This window comes from Eschrichtius robustus, chromosome 17, assembly GCF_028021215.1.
Source record: "Eschrichtius robustus isolate mEscRob2 chromosome 17, mEscRob2.pri, whole genome shotgun sequence".
Taxonomy (NCBI): Eukaryota; Metazoa; Chordata; class Mammalia; order Artiodactyla; family Eschrichtiidae; genus Eschrichtius; species Eschrichtius robustus.
The window spans coordinates 78,118,733-78,133,070 of NC_090840.1; the positions used below are offsets into that span (position 1 = coordinate 78,118,733).

The window sequence follows — 14,338 nt, forward strand, 5'->3', positions numbered from 1 at the left end:
CGGTGGGCGCTCTAGTGGGGGGTGCCCGCCCCCAGCCTGGGGAGGCTCCGTGGGCCAGCCCTTCAGACGAACCCCTGAGGGCAGCCGGACCACACCTCCCCCAGTCCCCAGGCCTGGAAGACTCTCCCTGGGCTTGGCCCTTCCTAATCGGTGCCCCTCGTTTCCCAGGTGGAGAGAGGCAGCTGCGGGGAGAGAGGGGGCCCCAGGTCTCCTGCTGCATCTGCTCCCTGCGCAGTTTCTGCCACTTCTGTGGTTTCAGCGGCCACCTCACGTCTGGTCTATAGTCCAGCCTTCTCTCCTGAGTTCGGACCCGTGCAATCAAGCGCTCACATTACAGCTCAGAGATGATACGTCCCATGTGGGTCTTTGTCCCTGAATCTCAGCCTGCTTCTTCTCTGAGGTTCCAGCTCTATGTATAAGGCAGCTCCATCCACCCAGATGCACGGCTCTGACACTCGGGCCAGCCTGGGCTCCCCACCCTTCCTTGGCACCCATGGCCAGTCTGTTAAGAGCTCCCCTCTCTCCCCGCCAGGCCCCACCAGCTGTGAGAAGTCTCGAGCCAGGGCGCTGCTTTCCAGTTGGAAACAGGCTGGTTCCCAAGGAAAACCATCTCCAAAAGACCTGTTCATCCCAACCTGCTTAGAGGTAAGCCTCTGAAGGCCCAGGAAGGTTTGAGAGGGAAGCTAGAACTTCCTGGATGGTGATTTTTCTAGTTTTCAATAAATTTGTTTTAGTTGAAAACTCACAGGAGTTCTAGACCTGGGTTTTTGTCCCAGCCCTGGCCGACCCCAGCTGTGTGAACTTGGGTAATTTACTTACCTTCTCTGTGCTTCTCTGTACTTTGTTTTATCCTAAGGTCAGGCCACAGTTTAATCTTCCCTAGCGCTAGGATTGTTTTGAGGCCCTAAGGAAATATCTTTAATGAAAACTCTTTGAAAAATAATCTACATATACAGTTTCTGAGGCCATTTGCCACGTCACCATGCTCATCACATTTCAGCTTCTCAACATAAGTGGGGGACGTAATATATTTCCCTCCGCAGCTCCCTGGATGGTTGTCATGATCTAGTGCAGTGACTGATGTGAAAGCTCTTAGAGAAAGGCTTCTTGCTGGGATCAACCACTTAGGTGCCAAATGATGGAAATCTCTGTGCCTCAGGCCCCCTTCCCTCAAGTAGGGGTGATAGGAACACCGCCACCCACTCTGCAAGGCTCCAAGGGGCTCCAAGAAAATCAGATGAAATCAGCAGTGTAGAGGTTAACGAAACTGCGGACTAATTACTGAGAAAAAATTTCCTGATTATTGTTCCTCATTATTATTGTTGTCTGGTGCTGTAAACGTGGACCCCAATCATGACGGAGTTTTGTAGAGAAATTTAATCTTTTATTTTGGCTGACGGCCCCCTGCCGCTGGAATGAGAGTCTGCTCCTTCATCCGGGGTGGCGAGTTCAGCCATGGGGAAGGAGAGGCAGAAACCACAGCTCTGACGGAGGGAAAAGGGGTTCAGAGCAGGCCCCAGAGAACCTCCGATCATGTGGTTTCCCAGCCTGCCTCCTGGAGGACCCAGGTGCCAGGAAACAGGACCCAAGACGTCCACTGCCCAAACCGGATGGCCATGCCTTGGACCCAACTCCCGAAGAAAAGTCACGTTAATGGCTGAAGTGTTCTCAATTTTAAGTCTTTGTCCCATATTTCCTCAAACCTTTGCTCGGCTTTGACTCTTACCTGCGTAGCTAAAAAGCCGTGCGCCCAGGGGCCCATCACCTGATTTCTCTGGGCCTCTCTGAGTAGAATGAGGACAGTGGGCTCCCTACCTCCCAGGGACTGAATGACACCCCTGGGGAGGTGGGAGGGGGGGGGGCCTCCTGGTTATGTTCTCTGTAAATGTCGGGTGTTGTTATGACGGTCGTTTCTTGTCCGTGAACATGGCGCGGCAGAGTATAAAACGAACAAGTGCCCAAGGAAAGCTCAAGGGAGCCTCCGGTGACGGCCAGGAGGCCTGGAGGAGCTGCCCTCTCCCCGACACCTGCTGTTACACACACTCAGGAGAGATGGTGTTTTCTTCCATCAAGGGTTCTGAGAAGGAACACGCTCAAGGGTCCGTCTAGTCCCACCTCCTCCTTTTTTAGATGAGGAAACTCTCCCCAGTGAAGCGAAGGAGCTTTCCCAGCATCCCCCAGCTGGCCCTGGGACAGGCCGAGGAGACAGGGGCCCCGGTCAGGGTTTGGGTGGCTGCCTTTTACCTTTCCTTTATTCCCTGTTACAGGTGTTACAGACTCCCTTTCTCCGAGGGATGCTTGTTGAAAATCATTTCTGGAATGGGGGGCATTATTTCAAGAGAGTGGCTGGGCTTTGGGGCTGGATGGGTTTAGGCCCAGCCCGGGTCTGCCACTCCCCAACCTATGGGATGTTGTTCTGTCACTTTCCCTCTCTGAGTGAGCCTCAGTTTCCCCCGCCCTAAAACGGGTTAACTGTGGTTCTTGTCTCATGGGGTTGTTATAATCACCAACTCAAATAATGTATGTAAAGGGTCTGGAAGAGGACAGCACCTCCCCCGCTCCCCCTCCATTTGGGGAAGCCATCCCCAGTAGTTCTGAAGGAACATTCTTGACATCTGGCTACCGACCTATCAGCTACAAAATCACTTTCCCTTGGTGACACGACCTCGGCTTTGTCTCAGACAGGAGAGTTTGCCAGGCTGCAGGTGTCAGAGGCCAGCACCTGGTGTGTGGACCCGGCCTCAGGAGAGGGCACACTGCCTGGCACAAACGGCAGTGCCCAGCGTGAGTATGGCTCCTCGCCCATTACCCCCTACCCCACCCATGAGCACCGGGTGTGGAGCCCCAGGAGCTGGGGCTTCACGTCCCAGCTCGGCCACTTCCAGAGCTGCGCAAGCCTCTAACCTCACTGTGCCTCAGTTTTCTCACCTATGAAATAGGGGCGATATTCCTCCACTTCAGTGGGTTCTTGGGAGAGATGCACACAGCAGGGATTGGGGCTGCGCTTCGTAACTAGAGGCGCAAACCAGCGCTGGTCCCTATTAAAGCGGGCACTGGTGTGTTCGTGGGGGACCAGCTGTGCAGCACCGGTGCTACCACAGGCTCCAGCCTGGCTCCGCCATCTGGTTTCCACGGTGAGGTCAAGACGATGTCCCTAAAGTGCAGATGTGTTTATGTCCCTCCTCTGCCTGGAACCCCATCGACACTCCCCATGGTCCTTAGGGCCAGGCTCTTTGCTGTGGCTCATGGGCCCCTGTGTGTCTGGCTCCTGTATCTTCTTTTGCTTCCCTTGTTTCTCCATCTCAGCATCAAGATCCAGGTATAATAAACTGTAGTCAGACTTTTCAAGCAGGCAGGCACTCCCTTCCCCCGGGGCCTTCACATGTTCTGGTTCAGCCTCTGCAAACCTCCCACCCCTCCCCAACCAGCTGGCTAAGTCTTACTCAGCCCACCCATAGGTCCCTCCAGGAAGCCTTTGCAGGCCTCTCCCTTCCACGGCTGAGTTCACTACCTTCCTACGGACTCCTAAACTGCCCTGCACATCTCCTGTTGTCGCCCTTATCATCTGAACTGTGGTTGCTCACTTAACTTGTTAGATATCCTTTAAGACTCTTAAGCTCCTTGAGGACAGGCAGTGTGTGTGTGTGTGTGTGTGTGTGTGTGTGTGTGTGTGTGTGTGTGTGTGTGTGTGTGTGTGTGTATGGAGCAGATAGGGGAGTACAGACCTGAGCGAGGCCCAGGCTTTGCCCTGTCCTAGTTCAACACCCCAGTGGGGGGGCAGCCCCAGACCCTGGGGCCCTGCAGGCAGGTGGCAGTCGGTGGTGGGTGGTGACAAGGGCTATGGCAGCTTCACGGGCAAAGAGCCCATGTGGCTTGTCTTTGCATCAAGGCCCGAGCCTCTGTGAAGTGCTCCAGAGTGGAGTTCCCTCCAGGAGAGCCAGCCCTGGCTATGCCCCAGCCTGCACGGCAGAGGATGGAGGCTTCTCCCCAGTGCAATGTGACCCGGCCCAGGGCAGCTGCTGGTGTGTCCTGGGCAGCGGAGAGGAGGTGCCTGGGACCTGCGTGGCTGGGAGCCAGCCGGCCTGTGAGAGTAAGTGGTGATGCCGCAAAGGGGCTCCCTGGGCTGGTGGGGTCCTGCTCATCTCTCCCTTTGTCCCGGCTGGGGTTGGGGGGACTCCAAAGGTGCCAGGACAGTGGGGGCAGGAAGGGAGACAAGGGAACCGCAAGAGGGATGTGGTCGCAGTTGATTCCCGTGATGCTGAAACTGCGTCTACTTCCTACCAATGCCCAGTCCTGGGGCTCAAACCAAGGAGAGCCCGTGCGGGGATCTCCTGAGCCGGCGCCTCACAAAGCTCAGGCGCTGGCCTGCTGAGGGGTGCCGGGTCTTGGTCTCCTCATCCTCGAGTGGGGAGGAGGGTACAGACAGCAGGATCTCAGTGTGGGTGGGTCCATCCCAGCCAGGGAGCTTTAGGAGTCCGTGGAGATGTTGATCTGTTTATTTTTATTTCTAGTTTAAATATCATTTGGATATCAGATATTGAAACATATCTCTTATGAATATATATTACACTATTGAAATACATTATTACTTATTAAAATATTTAATTATCAATTACTTACCTTTCATTCCTCCTATATACTCAAGTCACAGGACATTGCAGTCATGCTAAAATTTATGGGCACAGGTAGGTTGCATTATCTGTGACTTTCGTTTCAGAACAGTAAATGAAGACATTGCAAAATATTTATTACAAATTGGGATGTTGGGTCTGGCAGGGTTGAGGAATATTGCACTAAATACTAATTTTATTGCAATTGCCTTTCTTTCGCTGTCCTTACTGTTTCGTTGCCTTATTTTTAACTTTTGCAGTCTACAAGCAACATTTTGGAACTGCGGACATATTTAATTAGGTCTAGTGATCTCTATGCGTAAGGAGAATTTTTATATTTGTAAATTTATATTTACATTGTAAAGAGACAGGGGGTCTCTTCAAAGGAAGGGTGGGAAGGAAGAGTCACCTGCTCTCTTTGTGGGGCTCTGTCCCCTTCTGTCCATTTCCTCACCTGCCCCTAACCTGTGGCGTGTGCCCACGGCTCTCACCACATGCCTTTTCTCCCAAGCCCCCAACTCCCCCTCTCTGTATGGGGCCTGCTTCAAGGGCCTCAGCAGCTTCCATCATGCAGGGAACATGGTAGGTGCTCGATGGGTATTTATGAGTAGCGCTCCCTGCCAGATGCTGCCGAGAGAAGTGACGTGGCAGCCTTAGGGTCGGGCGCCATGCACATTGAACTTGCAGGGCGTCTAAGAGTGGTCTGCACTGTCCGGGACCCAGGAAACAGCCTGATGTGTCTCCTGCAGGAACAGGTCTGGAAGCACAGCTCTTCCGGGGTCTGGGAAGACTGCATGTGGCTTGGCCTTGCAGGATTCCACGGTAATAACTCACCTGTGCAGAGATTTACCTGTTAAAATGTGCTTTCCACGTTACTTATCCCATTTTTGCCTCCCAGCGATGCAGGTAAATAGAACAGTCCTACTCCCCATTATACAGATGGCAAAACTGGGACTCACAGAAGCTCGTTAATACGTTGAAAGCCACACAGCTGGCAAACGGAACAGCCAGCACTAACGAAGCCCCTTCCTGCTGACCTCCTGCAGAGCGTGGTGGAGAAAGCTCAGATGTAGGGGCCAGACAGACAGACCTGAGTGTCAGCTCTGCCACCTCCCTTGCTGGGTGACCTTGGGCTAGTCCCTTAACCTCTCTGGACCACAGGTTCCCAATCTGTGAAATGGGCATGGGGAATTGTAGCTATTTCTTAGAGTCATCATTAAGATTAATTCAAATAGTCTCTGTAAACAGCTTCGCCTGGTGGCTCAGAGGGCAGCCTCCAGGGCCAGGCCTGGCTCCCCACTTGCTGCTATAGGACTTAGGGCAGAAATGTAAGGTCCCGCCGCTTCGGGGTCCTCACCTGTGGGATGAGGGTGACAACAGTCTTGCCTCACAGAGATGCTGTGAAGATGAAATCAGTTCTTGGGAGATGCTTGGGCGGCCCTGGCACGCAGTAAACGCGCCGTGTGCACGAGCTCCTGTATGAGGGGCTGGAGGCAGGATCTGGTTTCTAGTCCAGTCACCAGCACGTGCCCCAGGCAAGCCACTCAGCTCCTTTGAGCCTTCGTTCTCCTCGCCTCTAAAATGGCGATGTTGCAGTTATCCTTTGGTAGGACTGCGTGAGATTACGGAGGTAGAGTGCCCTCTCCGTGCTGGCCTGCTGTGGGTGTTCAGTTCACTTCAGTTTCCATACTTCTTCCTTTTTCCCTCCTCCCCGACCGTGGAGGCTGCGTGAGTCAAACCATAGCCAGGGAGTCTGCATTTCAGTGAAACTGGGGAAGAAGGCCGTGGGAAAGCAGGTCAGCTGGGCAGGGTGAGACACTGGCGAGAGGAACGTCTGTGTCTCAGATGACACGGAAGCCCCAGGGGGAGATGCCTTCCCAGCCAAGTCAAAGCACTCACTGGCCCACTCCCAAAATAGGCCGTGGAGGGGAAGCAGAAGAGCCACAGGGTACAGAGCCATCCTGGGGGCCTGGAGGGGAACCTGGCGTTTATTGAGGTTTACTCTGTGCACCAGGGGCTCACACGTGCACATTCCCTCACTGACACTTCGCTTTTCACACACATATGCGCATACGCCTGGCACACTCGTGGAGAACATAGGTTCTGGGGTCCGGTTTGGCCGTGTCCCAGCTCTCGGGTCACAGGCAAGACATTTACCCTCAGTGCGCCTCAGTGTTGGCATCTGGGAAATGGGGATAACGGGACCTACCCCACAGCTTTGTGGGGAGGATTGAAGGAGTTGACATTGGTGATGCCCTTAACGGTATCCCTGGCACATGCCAAGGGCCACACCGTGGTTTTTAAATAGAGCTGTGGTATTGGAGGCTCAGATGGTGAGGGGTTTTCCTGGGGTCCCGTGGGAAGGATGAGAGTCAGTTCTGGGCCCACATATGGGTCCAGCTGGGGATCCTGCATGAGTTCTGAGAGGGGCCTGGCCGAGTAGTTGCAGGAAGCCTCGGAGGACAGAGGAAAGAGCGTGGGCTGGAGATGCGGGGGCCTGCAGGTTGCAGTTCCGCTCTGCCTGGCGTGAGGAGGAGCTTGGCCTCGTCAGCCTCAGTGGCCTTGGCTGCAAATGGGGGCCTGGCTGCTGGTGCGGGAAGCCCCTTGCAGGTCCTCGGCCCCTGGCCCGGGCGCCCTCCCACGTGAGAGCTCACAACTCAGCGGTGCTCTGGCTTTCCAGGTGCCCAAAACCTTCCCCCCTGTACTTGTCCCATCTTGGTGGTCGGAAGTGCCAGGGACCTTTATCGCCATCCTAGAGGTCGGACACGGAGGCTCAGAGACGTACGGGGCTGTGCACAATCACGCGCTCAGCAGGGAGGGGTGGAGTCCTCCCCCAGCCTGGCAAGCCCGCTGTCTAAGCCAGAGATAGGGCCGGGGCCTGGGAGACGTCCGTGAGCCATTATAACACCGAGCGCTGAGGGCTCTGGAAAGGGTATGCTGGAGCTGGGGAGCCCAGGGAACAGCACGCTCCCATCCCTGTGCAGCACCAGACTAAAGGGCCTTTCCCTGCTGGGGTAGTGCTTCGATTCAAAGAACCTGCACTCAAGCCCTGGCTCTGTCCCTCCAAATCCTCAAACCTCAGTTTCGTCATCTGTAAAAGGGGGATGATAAAACCGGGGATACCTGCTTCATAGGGTTATTTTGAGTGAGGTCCAATTAAGTATTGATCACGGCAGAGTTAAACAACCTCTAAAATTCGTGGTAAATATCAGCTATTATTTCTCTCAGGAGTTTACCCTCGTGGTGCATCAAATGCTATTTCATTGTTCTGAAAGGGTGAATTCACATCCTATAATTTCCAATCAGGCAATAATGTATTATGCGTGTTGTTATTGTTTAATAATAATAATAATAATAACTAACATTAATGACCATTTATTAGCTGCCAGTAACTCCTCTGAGCTCTTTACATGCCTTAATTCATGTTGATTCACACCATCCCTAGGTGGTAGGCACTAATGCTATCCTCACCATTTGATGGGCGAGGAAACTGAGTCACAGAGACAGTAATTAACTTGCTCTAGGGGGCTCAACTAGTAAATGATTGAGCCAGGATTCAAAGCTTGCAGGCTGGCCCCATAGCCCACAGGCTGACTCTTCCCATCCCCAGCGTACACATGGTACTTGGTAAGAGCCAACTCAATAAGCCCTCAAATTACAGTGCAAAATTTTGGCCAGAGGCCATCATCTTTATTAGATAGAAGACCCAGGCTGCCCCCTGGAGATCAAAATGGGTCATTCTCCATCTCTGAGGCCCCCAAGTACTCCTGAGTCACATGTGGGTGGCAGATTTTAAAGCCAGACATATGCAGGCAGCAAGGCTATGCTTCAGAGTCAGATGATTAACTAATCTCTAGCCAGGTGTGAAATTGTCTATGGAGTATGTCTGTCCTTTAATTTACCTAGTTACCCACTTATTTAACACATACTCATGGAGCTTGTGTTCTGGGTCAGCGTTGTGCCATGGCCTGGGTGAACAGAGGAAAGGGGTCCTCTTTCCTCTCGGAGCTCAATCCAGTGGGGAGACCAGAATGCAGATAGAGTCTTGAATAATTGATAACACGGCGGGGGGGGTGGGGTGGTCTACTCCAAGTGGCCTGAGAGCTTAGGGAAAGGAGGCCTAAGTCGGCCTGGGAGAACCATGGAAGGGGTTAGACAGTTTGAGGGGTTGAGCTGATAACTGAGGACCTGAAAAGGAACCTTCTAGGCAGATGAGCAGGCAGAGGGAAGGGCATGGGGTGTGCAACCAGCCTATGGTCAGGGAAAGACAACTATGGGGCAAAACGGGGCTGGAGGAGACCAGAGCAGAGAGAGGGAGTCGGGTCAGCAGGTGCTCGGGGGGTCTTGAGAGCCAAGTCCAGCTCCATTTCTGTCCGCCGGCGGCGGGGACAGGATTGCACATGGGAGCAGAAGGGCAGGGGATGAGACCCAGACGCGGGGAGCGGGTGAGGAAGCTTCGCTAGCCGTTCAGGAAGGAGATGACGAATGTCTAAATGAAGGAAGTGCGGTGGGGATGAAGAGAAGTCGAGAAGGTGCGAGCCACTGCCTCGGCTGATGGGCAGAGGAGGTGGGACCGTCTTGGCTGGCTGCCATGTTCCTGGCTGGAGGTGCCAGGCCTTGAGCTTGGGGTGCTGAAGCCAGAGCGGGTGTGGGCAGCAGACACTGAGTTCTGAACCCGTTGGCTTTGAGGTGGAGGAGACTGGCTGGGAATGGGACTTAGAGATGGGAAGAGATGGGAAGAAGCTCGAGAGGGCCTGAGCTGGAGGTGGAGGAACGAGAGTCATCCCTGCCCGGGCATGTGATAAAACCGAGGGAGGATGGGCTCGGCCAGGCGGAGGGCGGGGCGGGGTGGGAGCAGGCGCAGGCTGGCCTGAGGGAAGGGAGGATGAGGGGGGCCCATGCGGGTGAGCGGCGGTGAGAGGGGGGAGCGCTCAGCCCCGGCGCTGGGCAGGTGCCCTCAGCTGTCCCTTTCCTTCTCCTAGGCCCGCAGTGCCCACTGCCCTTCAACGTATCAGACGTGGCCAGCGGGGCCCTCCTGTGCGCGCCAGCCTCAGGCCCAGGAGGGGCTGCCACGCAGCGGTGCCAGCTGCTGTGCCGCCCGGGCTACCGGAGTGCCTTCCCGCCAGGACCGCTGCTGTGCAGCCTGCAGAGGAGACGCTGGGAGCCGCAGCCACCTCAGCCCCGTGCCTGCCAGCGTGAGTGGCCCCAGGAAGGGCTGCCCGGCGCCCCGCTGCCTCTCAGGGCTCGGGGCCGAGGCCTGAGTTTTCCCCACCCGAGTGTAGCGTGTCCACCGTAAGCCAGGTGGCGTCAGAGCAGGAGAGAAGGCCCAATGGAGCATTTTCTTCTGGAAGGAGCAGATGTCCTTCCCAGACCCCTGGTGGGGAAGCTCTATTTGTGGCTTCTCTGGAGCAATCTGCCCCCTGAGACACCTGCCATCATTTTGGGCTCTTGGATACAGGACTGCATTCAAGATGCAGGTGCTCCAGTGGCCGTATTGGTTACTATGGTGTTGGCAAGCTTAGAGCTGCTGGCCCGGCCTCTGAGAGGGACAGTGACACTGCCACGCCAGCCCTGCCCCCAGGTGCATCTGGAGCTCCGGGGTATGGCATCCTTTCTGATCACTGTGGGCCTGGGCTGTATTTAAATATGGGCAGAGCTCCTTCCTCCTGTTCTCATAGCAAACCCACTTTCACATGCACGTGGCTGTGAGGCCACATCAGGCTCTGACTGCATCCGCCTTGGCAAAGGCTGGCCGTGGTTACTCACAGCCAGGCCAGGCGGGGGTGGACTCGGGGACCGGCGCTGGGTCCACCCAGGGCAGCGGGAGGGGCATTCAGGAGGGAGACCCAGATCCTGGGACTGACTGTCACAAGGCTCTGGGTGGCTGGTAGAGCGTCAAAGGACAGTATTTGTCGTAAAGCATTCTGAAATAGAGAATACTATCCAGAAAAAGTTCAAAATATGATTTGGACAAATAAGTGGCCTATTTCCCTGGATGATGACAGAGTGGCCTGAGCCGAAATTAAGACCAGACTGGTCACGACTGAGCAAGGGACTTGGGAGAAGAGAGGCACAGGTCCTGAGCTCCTAAAGTGGAGCGCAGGGCTGCTGTGTACGACTGTGCAGGCTGTGCACTGAACAACCTTAGAGAAAGCCTTTCACATAGGCTGTGGTGAAACTCTTAACTGGCCAAACCAGGTGCGGTGGCCCTGTTTGAGTGCAAGGTAGTACGGAAGATTTTTCCAACAAGAATGTCCAGGTCCCATATAAATGTAAAGCAGCGTGGTTTAGAGGCTGAGGCAGGACTGAGTTTGCTGTGAGGGCGCGAAGTAATTTGAGACGAGCCGGCATGCTAGGAAGTAGTTAGACTCAGAGGGTGACAAGCAAGATGGCAGTGCTCGTGGGCTCCAAGCTAAATGAAGAAGGGTTATTTTTCCAGAGGAAAAACCAAGCAAAGCAAAGAAAAGAATCCCACAGCTCTTCCGCCCCTGTCTGCTGACCTCTGGTGCTTGCCTGCAGGGCCCCAGCTGTGGCAGACTCTCTGGACCCAAGGGCAGCTCCAGCTCCAGCTCCCACCGGGCAAGGTGTGCCACGCCGACTACGCAGGCTTGCTGCCGGCCTTCCAGCTCTTCCTATTAGACGAGCTCACAGCCCGCGGCTTCTGTCAGATCCAGGTATGTGCCTGGCCTTCCCCACAAGGGGGGCTTGGACTGAGCTGAGGGTCACCGGGCAGAGGACCTCAGATTTCAAATGAACTTACAGTTCAACCCACGGTCGTATTACCAATGGGCAAAGTGAGGCCCAGGATGAGAAAGTAACTCAGACAAGGCTAATGACAGAGAGGCAGAGGCGGAGCTGGTATCCATCTCATCATTGGCCATTCTTTCTGCACAAAGATATCAAACCAAATGTGTGCTGAGTGCTTCGATTGTGCCAGGCACGGTGCATCCCTTAGCATGGATTAGTTAATGCGATCCTCACTGGAACCCTACTATTATTACCGTTTTATTACTAGAGAGTAAAAATAATTGGCCAGAGTCACACAGCTGGGAAATGGTAGAGCCAGGCCGGCTGACGTGAGGACAGAGCTGTGGTCGCCATATGGTACTGTCCCCACCCATGAAGAAAGAGCCTGGGAATGGGGCAGAGAGGCTGCAGTGCTGCGACACGCTCTCTGAGCTGCTGTGCCGGGGCGGTCCTTAAATCTGTGAGGGGGCATCATGGATCCTCCTTGGAAGGAAAATGTTACATGCCAACTGGAAAGACATGGTTACCAAAGAGTTTTTAGCTGTGTAATAGGCAAGGACTTTGGTGATGTGAAGTCCCAGGCGTTCACAGAGGGAGTCTTTAAAAGTCACTCAGTTAAATAAGTCCTTGTTCTGCTCAAAGGCTGCTGACTCATCAGAGCAACTCATTTCTAGCACCTCATGTTAAGAATTTCCGAGAACACACATTTTCACAAAACCAAATACGAAGAGTATTGATTTTAAAACAAAGAGAAACAAGTCTTGCCCCCTCTTATCTAAAGAAAGGCACTTGACAGCAGTGTCAGCAATATTTATTGGTTAGTGGGCACTGGTTGTATTCCTGGTGCCAGGCTGGAAGTTCTACTTTCCTTATCTCTAATGATTACAGCACCCTGCTCACTGGGTATCATTAGCCCTTGACTGGTAAGTGAATTAACTAAAGCCCATGGAGAGTAAGTAAGCTGCCCGAGATTTCACATCACGGAGTAAGTCTAGACTCTTATTACACCAAATTTGTTCATTCTTTCACTCGTTTTTTCCTTCCTTCATTCTTCCATTTAGCATGTGTTTGGGTGCCTGTTAACAGGCCAAGCATGGTTTTAGGCACTGAGGATTGTCAGAGATAAACAAAGCCGGACACTAGTTACAGGGGCCAGGAGAGATTTTCATCAGTAATATACTCGGCAGTCCTCAGCCTCTCCGAAGCTAACTCAATCTGTAACGTGGGGTAATGGTAGTTCTGACTCCACAGGCCTGTTTTGGAGACTAAACTAGCTAATATGTTTAAAGGGCTTCACGCAGGGCCTGAATAATGGAAGATGTTCAAAAAGTGTGCGCATTGCCTCCCGGGAATGCCAGGCGCCTGGCACACAGCGGTTCTTCTCCAGTGACAGTGGCACGAACCCCACGTCCGCTGGCGCACCTGCACCCCGGGTGTCACGGGGTGCACGGCACACAGTAGGTGCCTGGTACCAGTCTGTGGCTTGATCTGCCATTCATGTTGAATGACCTCCTGCAGCCCAGGGCCTGTGTTGAGAGGGCATCGTCTGGACCCTGAATGAGGTGGTCGAGGCCTCTCGTGCAGCAGGCTGACAGCCAAGGCCCAGATCGACTCTGGATCATGGATTGGACAGATGTCACTTTCCTTCACATACCCTTCCTTTTACACGGAACCTTCTCATTCACCTCTAGACGCCCAAGCTTCTGTTAAACTAACATCCGCTGGGGCTTGATATAGAAGCTCTTGGGATGTTGCTTTTGAAAGAGCATGATGGGAAGAGGGCCCAGTGAGGCTTGTGTTGAGCCCCGGCCCCTGCCTGGCCCTGTCCCCAGGCTAACCAGGCACCGCCACCGTCCATCCACCCGCCCTGCCCTGCAGACGGTCAGGGGGCACTGAGGGCCGTGCTCAGGTTGGGAGGAGAAGCCAGGCCGCGTGGTCACAATGCAGGAGCTGGTGCTTCCCGGGAGGGAGGGTCGTGTCCTGCTGGACGTAGGTGTTGTGAGGACATCGGCCGAGTCGGTAGAAGTTGTTTCTCCAATGAAGTACAGCCCTGTGAATTCGGAGTGTTTAGGCTTTCTTTTGTGTGTGTGTGTGTGTGTGTGTGTGTGTGTGTGTGTGGGTGTGTGGGTGTGTGTCTGTGCCCTTTTAATTTTATTGTTTTGAGAATCTTTAAATCTTTATTTTTTTTCTAAATATATTTGTTTTCTTTGTAGTTTATTTTATTTTATTTTTACATATACGTGTATCTATTCTTTTTCCAATTCTTTTCCCATTTACGTTGGCTTTTACTCTGCTTACACCTCTGTCTGCAGGCTTCCGAGGACAAGGGAGGGGTCAGGAACTCCGATTGCCCGGGGCCAGTTCCTGGGTCAGAGGGAGGTCACGACCTCTCCACGACCTCCTCCGACAGTAACATAAGGCAGTTTCGGTGCCTGGCGCGGGCTCGGCAACGCTGGCTCCCTGCTCCGTGTTCTTGAGCTCGTGTCTCCGTGCAGGTGAAGACGGCTGGGACCCCTGTCTCCATCCCCGTCTGCGACGACTTCACGGTGCGGGTGGAGTGTCTGAGCGGGGAGCGGTTAGGAGCCAATGTCACGTGGAAATTGCGGCTGGAGGATGTCCCGCCCGCCTCTCTCCCGGATCTGCGTGACGTTGGTATGTTTTCCCGCACTGCTGCCTTGAAGGTGCACAGACTCGCTGGGTCTCAGTGTTCCTATCCGTCAGGTGGAGCCACTGCGGCCCCAGTGCCTTCCTGTGGGGCTCAGGGAGGGAACCATGTGCCTGGCCCGTGTGCGGAGCTGGTTCCTGAGAAGTTTATAAAGAGCAATAGCGTTCTGGTCCATAGCTGACTAGAGCTAAATAATATCACCCGACTGTGCTTTTGAGAACATTTTCTAATTCTCCCCTTGGTTTTCTGGGCACAGAGCAGGAAGACAGGTGTGAAGTAGGGGAGGGTGGGGCGGGGTGAGGGGGTCTCCGTTGGT

At 54.1% G+C, this 14,338-nt stretch overlaps 1 protein-coding gene across 2 annotated transcripts in view; it reads left to right on the forward strand.

Annotated features, from left to right (window-relative positions):
- TG (thyroglobulin) overlaps positions 1–14,338 on the forward strand; it is a 243,619-nt gene that overhangs the window by 25,842 nt on the left and 203,439 nt on the right. For both annotated transcript variants that reach the window (XM_068525942.1, XM_068525943.1), the window contains 6 exons: positions 533–645; positions 2,682–2,784; positions 3,890–4,090; positions 9,593–9,805; positions 11,130–11,284; positions 13,853–14,009. In XM_068525942.1, coding sequence (XP_068382043.1) covers positions 533–645; positions 2,682–2,784; positions 3,890–4,090; positions 9,593–9,805; positions 11,130–11,284; positions 13,853–14,009 — 942 coding nt within the window. The remainder of the gene's footprint in view (positions 1–532; positions 646–2,681; positions 2,785–3,889; positions 4,091–9,592; positions 9,806–11,129; positions 11,285–13,852; positions 14,010–14,338) is intronic.